Raw genomic sequence first — 11,104 nt, 5'->3', positions numbered from 1 at the left:
AACTTAAATCTGCAGAAAAAAAATTACACATTCAAATAGAGCTGTGAAAACAGTCCACCCTAGCTACCCATCATTCTAACAATAAACACTTAGTAGAAAATTGACAGACATAGAGCTCATACTAAAATGGTTGCCCTGAAGCTGCTCCTGATGTAACAGTAGCAAACCTATGATAACATGTCAGAAGTTTCAAAATTGATAGATTAGTGGATAAAATAATTAAAAGCATGCAAATTATATTGTACCTGCAGGGTACTTGAATTCACAGACAAGAAGACTATGAAGTATGATCATTGTTAGCCTCAAATCTCAACACATACTTGGCTTCAAACCCCAGCTTCAGAAGGTGACTTGTCCCAATGGTCATAGGTCTTAAGACAAGGTGTTTACAAGGAAATATAGCAAAAATAGTAACCGTTTGGCTTATGCACATATAAGATGTACAAAATATGTGTTCAGGTGCATGCATGGGGTATCTAGTACATCTAGCCAAGAACTGAGTGCTGTTTTGGCTCATGCAAATACAATACTATTATCTGTTTACTTCTTATTCTTCTTCTTTGTGATAAAACTAGAAGAAAGAGGAAGAAAATACTGATTACAAATTATTCAGTAATTCTTCCAAGTTCTAAGTGCATATCTGATAAAGAAAACCTTGGAAATAAGACAAAGGGAAAAGCATTTACAGAAAGCTGGTACTTTCTCTCTGACCAAATGGCAGAAATCAATGTCAAACATAGCAAAAAACAAGGGAAAAATACTACATATCTCCTCGCCATGAAGAACTGGAGAACAAGGGCAAAAAACAATCTAGCCAACAGTTTTAAGAGGACGGTTCTTTTTTTCCCTTAAATTTCCCAACTTACATGAAGTAAACTAGTCTGTCTATCAGCAAAAATCAAATAGACTAAATGTGAAAACTGAAAAAGTATTTAGGAGCAGAACATCACCTACCAAATAAGCAATCTTGAAGAAGTCAAACTTGACAGAAACTCTTTTAGAGTTAAGAGGAACTATTGGCAGTGGCCTGCAGCATAGTGGAATTATTACTCAGCAAGGTTATAATTGGTCGAGAACATGTGATGAAATACTTAATTACTCAAAATACTACACATTTCTCTAATCACCACAAGAAAGCATAGCAGTGCGAAGGATGCATGAAATAGTATAATAGTTATTTAACATATATTAACTGTGATGAAAACAATTTCTAGAATGCATATGAATGTAGCAATCTTATTAGTGAATGAATCAGGAGGAACTAAGTGTAGTTTGATGCTCAGTTATTAACAAAAACCATGACTCTCATGCTTAAAAATGATCAAGAACCAAACGCACCAAACTATATCAATATCAACAATTTCAAAATTTGACAGATATATACAAGCAGTAAGCTGCAGTGCAGTTTGTAGTTATAATTGACACAGGATAAACACTGCAAGATAATCACAAATTTAGCAAAACGAAAACAACTGAAGGTTAATCAATTTTGGTACTAAACAAAGTTCATACAAAAATAAAGATGATGCTTGGGCAATATAAGATGCTGGCAGTCATATGCAACATAAAGATGTGGGAAAAAAATCAAGGACAACATGTATAACTGATTCACAATTAGGACAAAATTAACAATCTTGCTACCCCTCCCCTAAGACAAGAGGTAAGATAAAAGAAGACAACACACATCTATAGCATATATTAAGACAAATGGATTATGCCACTACCTTGGTAAATAACTGACTAATCTCCCCTAATGGACTCTATTGCAGATTTTAGAGCCTGCTGGGATATTTTAAAATATCATCTAAACAACTGCTTCAAAATCGCTGATCTTGGGTAAAACCAAGAACCAAGTAAGCAAATGAAACAAATGAATCCCCATACTCTTTCTTGCAGTTCCAGGCTCTCTGAATCCAAATCAAGCCCCAACTATGCAGAGGTGACAGATTACCTTGCCAAAAGTTTTATTTCCCCTCTGAGCATGAAACAGGTCCAGGGTGGGCTTCTCTTATCTGACTTGAGCAAATTTTTTAATCTGTGAGCAATCAGATCAATACTTGAACAGGCCCTTCCAACAGTAAGGAACATATAATTAGATCAAACACCAGGTAGGCAAACACCACTTAAAAATAAAACACACCTCAAATAACATAAAAGGCTCAAAATGTCTCAGGGACACGAATTGCACTGACAGCGATTCATAAATGTCAAATAAAATAAATAATAAAAATTTAATTCCTGAGCAATTAAAATCCAAACAGCTATAGTAAGAAAGATTTGTCATAACCAGGAAATATGTGAACACAAGATCACAACTTATAAGTGAATAAACTCTAGTCATCTGACATCTCATTTTGTCATCTCTATTACAAAATCATACCCCAGTAGGTTATATATTTACTTGAGTCCTTTGACCGCCTACAATCCAAGAGAGACCTAAATATCAAAGTAAATGCTCTGGTTATAATCATTTATGACTTAATTTTGTATTTGAAAAATAACTAAAACTTCTATTGCAATATTCAATTACAAGTTCCTCCTTGACATCAAGGAAACTAAGATGAAGATTTCCATATTATTTTGCCCAAGGCTTGATAAATCAAATGACTAACATTGCATTTGCATAAATACAGAGAATACATTTCCTAAACATAACTTGTAAGTTAACAAATTGGAAGAGGGGCACCGTTCCACTCCCCAAGGCATTCCAAAAGAGGATCAATAATTTTACCCTGGCATATTGCTGTGAACAACTTGTCACACTCCTCGCCTGGTGATCTGGTCTTTTCACCGGTTAGCAACTCGGTTCCCAACTCCTCTCTCACAAACTTGTACAGCGGGTAAGATCTGCATTCATTGATCTTGTTTGGAATTGTTGGATTTCCACTCTCATATGCAGCCCTTGCACTTTCAACCTCCTTTGGCAAGAGACTCTTCAACTCATCCTCAAAAGTTGCAATCTTTTGAAAGATTGATGTCTTCGAGTTCTTCTCGTTTTCTCCATTTACTAATGCATGATCCACAAGAACTTGCCTTAGTTTTTGCATCAATGGGTATGTAGCACTGCATGGATCATCAATATAGGCAAATAGAGTTTCCCTATCAACCACCTTCAGCAAATCTTTTTCACAAAATCTGGAAGGATGGAGTTCTCCATTGACACTTGTGGTAAGAGTCCTCTTGGCAACTTGACTTACAGTGCTCTTCACCGAGTGTTTCAAGTTCTCCTCCAAATGCCTCAAGTCAATTGCTTGGCAGAGAGCAATCAAGAATGTGGAAGACATGAGCTTAAGGATCTCAATAGCCTCATTGGTTTTTCTAGAAGAAATCAAACCCAAAGAGTTCACATCTTGGTTGTGTTGCTCAGCACTTTGGACATGGGTTGTGACAGGATTTGCAAGGTATTGGAGTTCAGAGCAATAAGAAGCCATGGCAATTTCAGCTCCCTTTAGACCATAATCCAAGCTGGGATTTCTACTAGCAGTGAGATTTGAAGGTAAGCCATTGTTGTAATGATCATCCACAAGCTCAGTGAACTGAGCAAACATGAGTTTTCCAATTGCTGCAAGAGCCAGACGTGTGTTGTCCATGGACACTCCAATAGGGGTTCCTTGAAAATTACCACCGTGCAAGGCCTTGTTTCTGGAAACATCAATCAAAGGGTTGTCATTCACGGAGTTAATCTCTCTTTCGATCGACTTTGTTGAGAATCGAATCACTTCAATCAGAGGGCCAAGCCACTGAGGTGAAGTTCTAAGTGCATATCGATCTTGTTTTGGCTTTTGCAAAGGATCCACCTCGTGCAACTTCTTTGCTGCTTTCATGTAGGAACTTCCATCCAAAATGTGTTCCATGATAGCTGCCGCCTCAATTTGGCCAGGGTGGTGCTTCAACTTATGTGTCAAATGGTCAGTGAATTCAGGTTTCCCTTGCATCACTTCGGCGAAAATAGCTGATAGAACTTCAGCCAGAATAGCCAATACGTTAGCATCAAATAGAACAATAGAAGCTAACCCTGATCCAACAGCAGTACCATTCACAAGGGCAAGCCCTTCCTTGGGCTGCAATTCAAAGAACCCTGTGTCTATGCCAGCCAATTGGAAAGCTTCCTTGGCATTAACCACCTCGCCGGATGGTCCAACAGCTTTGGAGTTTTGTCTCCCAGTAAGCAAACCGGCAATGTAAGAAAGAGGGACCAAATCACCAGAAGCCGTGACAGTCCCACGAAGTGGTAAACATGGGGTGATGTTGTTGTTGATGAGCTTGGTGATGGCTTCAAGGATTTCAAACCTAATGCCTGAGTATCCCTGGAGAAGTGTGTTGATCCTCACTAGCATGGCTGCTCTAGTTGCAGGCTGTGGTAGTGTGTGACTTGTCTCAGTTCCATTGCCAAATATTCCAGCATTCAAAAACCTGAAGAACAAGAAGATATATACATCAACAACTTTGATACAATGAATGTAATTGTAAATATGATATGAATTAATTAGGAGTTGGGAATGGATTAATTAAACAGCTAGTAGTTAGTTATGATGAGTGTGGAATTGAGTTAGTATAGTATAGTACCTGATGAGTTCTAGCTGCAAAGCATTGCCATTTTTGGTTCTACGGTGGGAGGTGGCGCCGAAGCCGGTGGTGACACCGTAACTGTCAGTGCCATTGTTCATGCTGTTCATGACCCAGTCACTGCTCGCCTTAACGCCAGCTCTAGCTGATTCGCACAGCTCAACGCTTACGCCTTGGTCGTTTGCTGCAATGGCAGCTACCTGAGCTATTGTCAGAGTTTCCCCGCCTAGCTTGACCACAGGCTTCCTGTACTCAGCCACCATGCGCTTGACCTCATCCAGGTGGCTCCCCTTCATCGAATCTGCTGCTACACCCCAACTCAAGGGATCACTGCCTGCTTTAGCAGCAGTGCAGAAGATGGAACTATTTAGGCTCTCGTGGTTGCTGTTGGTGGTTGGTGCCATCTTAGTATATATGATCTCTCACTTACAAGATTGATTATCTTAAGAAAAATGGGCAAAGTTTGCTAGAGTTATGAGAAGGGAAAATGAGGAAGAGATTGGTGAGCTGAATGTGGAAATGTTAGTTTGGTGAGTTGTGGGTTTCCTGAGAGGTAAAGGGAAGAGTGAGTGGGTATTTATATAGAAAGAGTAGGTGGATTGGTTTGTTTATTGTTTGTCAGTCTTTTTGTTTTAAAGGACTTTTTCCAAATTCTAATGTGTGTGCTTGGTAGGTGAGACTAAGAGGCTGATCTAACAGAATGGGGGTTGTTGGTGCGACTAGGAGGAAGGGAGGAAGCAACGAGGGAAGAAAGTGGAACTTGGTCTTGGTAGTCCAACTGCATACGTTGGTCAAGTCAAAGCCTCTACATCACACTATACTTGATCTTTTGATGGCTTGGTTTTTTTTTATTTTTATAGTTTTATCAATCAACATGACAATCACTCACACACACATCAATTTATCTAATATATTAGTAGTACCTAATAATTTCATGGTTTTGTCTATGAATTCAGTAAATGCAACAGTCACAAAATTAGGTCAAAATGGGCAATGACGTGACTCCAATGAGTCTTATTGAAAGCATGTGCATGATCCATCTTAAACAGGGTCAACTTTTGTCAACATAATTATCTAAACCAGATTATATTATTTTATTTTGAGAGGTACTGCTGGGTTCATTAGCACAACTTAATTCATTGCAATTAATATTCTCTCTCTTATCATTTCACATGCAATTCACGAGTTATTATTATTTTTTATTTTGCAAGTGTAACAAAAAAGATATTTATAAATTTTCCACACATATTATTATTTTTATACATAATTTTATAAAAATTAAATTAAATAGTTGATATAACTAAGTTTATTTAATAACCCTAAATAATACCAAGAACTCAATTGCATTCTGCTAGGATTTTGTAGTTGGTGCACCAGCTCCGGAAACATGTTTGGCGTTCTTCATCGACAAACTATCCTAAGCTCAATGTCGATGCAACCAAAGCTTTATCTGGTTGAGATTATGATGCTGTGTTTTGCAACCACAATGGCGAAGTAGTGACTGCTGCAATTTCAAGTGATTGTTTGGACTAAAGGGGAGGGGGAATTCACTGAAGCTGTGAGAATAACGAAATGTTCGAAGCTATGAGAATAAGGAAAGATTTGAAACTGGCTATTGAAAACAAAATTCTCTAATCTTTATGTGGAATCTGATTGTCATTGAGCGATGCAAGCCATAAACGAGAATGCCAAACATATTTCTTATTTATCCTTACTGATTGATTGATGAGATTAAATTGTTTACCTCAATTTTTGTTTCTATTTCTTTTCACCATATGCACAGGGAGACAAATAGATTAGTTCATAACTTAGCTATGTATTATGTTTCTCATCCAAACACTATTTGGTATGTTGATGTTCCGTCTTATTTTCTCTCTTGTATTCGTTCAAACATTTTACATTCTCTATTTCAATGAAGTTCCACTTTTACGTCAAAAAATGATAAAAAATAAAAAGATGAGAGTTAAAAAAATATAAACAACAACATTTAATATAATAATAATAATATGATGTTCACTTAAAAAAATAACGTGTATTTTTCATATTTGGATACACAGTGCAAATTATGGTGGTGACAAAATTATAGTGGGTAGTCACTAGTCACAAAACTAAAAAAATTGTTTCTGTTTCACCATCATTTTCCCACTACCACAAAACTATATAGTGGCGGTTTATTTACATTTAGTGGCGGTTTCACACTCTTACTAGACGTTTCACCTCAGCCGCCACCTTTCAATGTGCCACAAGCTACTTGCGGCAGTTTTTTACCCAATAACTGGTTTGAGATGCCATCGAACATATGACGGCTATAAGGCGGAATGTTACCGCCACAAAATGCACCAAGGATTATTCTATGGAAACTTCATTGGCAGTGTTGGACCTCCCAAAAATGTAAATTTGGTGCTCCTTCCCATCTAAATTCTAAACACCGGGGATAGATTAGTATACTATGAAGAATGTTCACAAGCAGAACATAGAGAAAATATCTCTAGACTACCGAACAGGACACCGGTGGCATGCTGGAGAGGCCAGCAGAGGCCCACTCCTTTGTAGGAGCATAGGAGGATCTCCCCGGGGATTCGAACCCTCGACCTATGGGGAGGTGATGGTTAAAACCGGAACTTATGACTAGTAATGCCAACCCAAGTTGGCGACCTTCCTTTATAATTAGTTCAGAAGCACTTAAATTGGAATCATAAAAGAGGAAACACGCATACAGAAAATTGTTCTCTAAAGGACATTAATTGAATAGGCCAAAGTGTTTTGAAGACGTTCCAACACATACCTATTTCAAAGAAAAGGTCATTGATGTTCTCTACAGTCTTAGCAGACGTCTCCATGTAGAACATTCCATTCTCTTGAGCAAATTGCCCTCCTTCCTGAAGGGGTTTAATTTACTCAAACAAATAAAATGATAAAAGAGAAGGAAGGGGGGGGACCCTTTGCAATTATATAACATAGCACTATCCTCAAAATACTGTTAAGATTAATTTTTCTTAAAAAAAAACTAGCAAATTGTGAACATAATGTCCTCAGAATTTTTCTAAGGTACTAATCTTGATGTGTTTTCAAATGAAGAAATGGTAAAGAAAGAGTTAAAAAATGTGAGAATTGACAAAATAAGTAAATAATGGGAGTAACCTCACGTACTCATATAATCTAGATTTTTCTACCCAAAGAAACAGAAGTACAGGGTATGAAGATTATCTGAACACTACCTCAATCTCAACCTCTCTCTTTGGCTCCAAGTCAGATTTGTTTGCTACCAATGCCATCACCAAAATTTGACTTCCTACAACAAGTAGTTATTGTTATATTGTAGTGAGAAGAAAGAGAGATACAAGTATGTTTTAATGCAAATGAGACTTAAATAAGTTAATGACTTGTGCGTTGGTGGTGATTTTGGAATTTGGAAAGTGGTTTTTACTAGATAGAATTGAATTGCAGTAACAAGAAAAAAAAGTTGAAGCAAAGAAAACTTAGAACTTCATAAGTCTAGGTTAGTGATATAGTATTCAGTATCCTTTCTAGACAATATTCAAGAGCATAGGAAACATAATACAGAAAAACCACATCCTTCTCTTGAAAACATGATGCCCTGAAAGACAGGCTTCACATAAGGTTTTGAACAAGTTCACTGCCAGAAAAATAGAAAGTAAAGAAGACAATACCTAGCTAAGCAAATGCTGGTATTTGTTGATGCAGGAACAAAAGAATGAATAATTAGAAAATAAAAATGGATAGATTATGGTGAAGAGGGAAACTGAAATCAAACAAGGGAAAGATCCCCTTGGTGTTGAGGGTGAGGGGTTTGGGATCAAAAGAGAGAAATAGCAAATGAAGCGATGAGGACACCGATCATATGTATATACTATATATCTCTTTGCCATGAAGAACTTGAGAACAAGGGCAAAACGAAATCTAGCCTACAGTTTTAAGAGGACTGTTCTTTTTTCCCTTGAATTTCCCAACTTACATGAACTACACTAGTCTGTCTAACAGCAAAAGAACACAAATTAGACTATATGTGAAAACAGAACATCACCTACCAGACAAGCAATCTTGAAGAAGGAAAACTTGACAGCAGCCCTTTTAGAGTTAAGAAGAACTATTGGCAGTGTCCTGCAGCAATAGTGGAATTACCCAGCAAGGTTATGATTGGTTGAGAACATGTGATGAAATATAAAATTACTCAAAATACTACACATTGCTCTAATCACCACAGAAAAGCATAGCAGAGCGAAGGATGCATGAAATGTTATTTAACATAATAACTGTGATGAAAAGAATTTCAAGAATGCATATGATTGTAGCAATCTTATCAGTGAATGTATCAGGAGGCACAAAGTGTAGTTTGAAGCTCAGTTATTAACAAAAACCATGACTCTCATGCTTAAAAATGATCAAGAACCAAACAAGCACAACTATTTCAATATCAACAATTTCAAAATTTGACAGATATATACAAGCAGCAAGCTTCAGTGCAGTTAGTAGTTATAATTGACACAGGATAAACACTGCTAGATAATCTCAAATTTAGCAAAACGCAAACAACTAAAAGTTAATCTATTTTGGTATTAAACAAATGTCATACAAAAATAAAGATGAGGCTTGAGGAATAAAGATGCTGGTAGTTACAGGCAACATAAAGATGGGGCAAAAAATCAAGGACCACAATCTTGCTACCCCTTGATAAGTGTCATTTTTACGTATATTTGAATATCATTTTAGGCACTTATTTGACTTGTGTGCTTCAATTTATATCATTTTAATCATAAATTTATTAGTTTAGTTATTATTTAGGTTTAGGATAGGTTTTATGATGATTTTAATTCTAATCCCAACTTTTTGATGCAGAAAGTTAAAATCGGTCTGAGAAAAATTGGAATCCCACATTCGTTAACCATCGGATCGAGCTAAAACTTGGATATGTGGTTTATAACACATGGGACTTCAACTTGAACGGTTGGATCGGGAAAAGATGCATGTTTTGGCAAGAAAAATGGAGTTTGAAGATGTGCTGGGCGCTCAGCGGGTTGCAGAGGCCGCCCAGCGCCCATGACGGTTCCAGAAACCCAACCTTGAAGGAATCTGGCCGCCCAGCGCCCAAAACAGGCCGCTCAGCGCCCTGTACTGCGTTTTACACTATAAAAATGTCATTTTCAGATTTTTGATAGAGAACTTGAGGAGAATAGAACCCTAACAGAAGGAAACACTTGAGGGACAAGGAGAGAGGCTTAGGAGGCTAGAGAAGAGGCTTGGGTATCGGATTCGGCGGCGAGACATCGCGACGGTTTTGGTTCTTCTCATTCTTCTTCTCTATTTGTAAAGCTATCCATGAAAATGGATAGCTAATCTCTCTTTTGTTGGGATTTGATGTAGTTGTATGATACTTATGCTCTCTATGTGATTCTCTTCAATATAAAGCATGTTTCTAGTTGTTGAATTAGTGGTTTTCTCTTGATCTTCATGATATATCTTAGATTGATCACCTATGATATTTTGTTTGATTCGACTTGTGAGCGAAAGCTACAACGTTTGAGTCCGAACTAGAGTTAATCACCTAATAATCCTAATTGCTAGACATAGAGTTAGGTTTGTTAGTCATTAAACACCCAAACTTCATGATAACTTTCTTTCTTAATCATGTGAGACATCAATGTTTAGGATTATAGAGTTATTGTTATCCACTCGAGACATCGATGACGTAGGATTGAATTGGTGTAGATGAATCATATGCTTGAACATGTTATGTATTTAAATCACTAGAATGCAAAAATCAATCTCATTGTGTATTTAATCCGTTAGTTTATTTGCTTTCCATTTAGTTTTATGTTCAAACAATCAATCAATCTCATTGTGTAATCATCATTTAAGTTTGTTAACTATTGAACGGCGTAAGTATTACACCTCCCTGGGGATACGACAAAACCCTTTACTATACTACAATTGAGTCTTGAGAGATTCAAACGTAGAGTGGTAAAAAATCTTTCATCACCCCTCCCCTAAAACAAGAGGTAAGATAAAACAAGACACGGCAGAGGCACATCTATAGCATATATTAAGACAAATGGATTATGCCACTACCTTCGTCAACTGACTGGTCTCTCCTATGGACTCTTGCAGATTTTAGAGCCTGCTGGGATGTTTAAAAATATCATCTAAACAACTGCTTCCCAAATCGTTGATCTTGGGTAAAACCAAGAACCAAGTGAACAACTGAAACAAATGAACCCCCATACTCTTTCTTGTAGTCCCTGGTTCTCTGAATCAATGTCTCCAAATCAAGCCCCTACTACACAGAGGTGATAGATTACAACTTATAGGTGGCTAAAATCTAGTCATCTCTATTACAAAATTATTCATATTTACTTGAGTCGCTTGACAGCCTACAATCCAAGAGAGACCTTAATATCAAAGTAAATGCTCTGGTTATGATAAATTATGACTTAATTTTTGTATTTTGTATTCTTTGAAAAATAACTAAAACTTCTATTGCAATATTCAATTACAAGTTCCTCCTTGACATCAAGGAAAC

The 11,104-nt window shown here is 37.0% G+C and overlaps 1 protein-coding gene across 1 annotated transcript; it reads right to left on the bottom strand.

Moving 5' to 3' along the window:
* Nucleotides 1-2,556: 2,556 nt before the first annotated feature.
* LOC130730350 (phenylalanine ammonia-lyase 1-like) lies at nucleotides 2,557-5,131 on the bottom strand. The gene is made up of 2 exons (XM_057582336.1): nucleotides 4,567-5,131; nucleotides 2,557-4,413 (listed from the first exon to the last, which is right to left on the bottom strand). Exons 1-2 carry the CDS (start codon nucleotides 4,968-4,970, stop codon nucleotides 2,664-2,666), a joined length of 2,154 nt encoding a protein of 717 aa, XP_057438319.1. The 5' UTR covers nucleotides 4,971-5,131; the 3' UTR covers nucleotides 2,557-2,663.
* Nucleotides 5,132-11,104: the final 5,973 nt, after the last annotated feature.

Source organism: Lotus japonicus, chromosome 1, assembly GCF_012489685.1.
Source record: "Lotus japonicus ecotype B-129 chromosome 1, LjGifu_v1.2".
Lineage (NCBI taxonomy): Eukaryota > Viridiplantae > Streptophyta > Magnoliopsida > Fabales > Fabaceae > Lotus > Lotus japonicus.
Note: the sequence above shows the minus strand (reverse complement) of the source record. Positions and strands in the feature narration are given on the sequence as shown.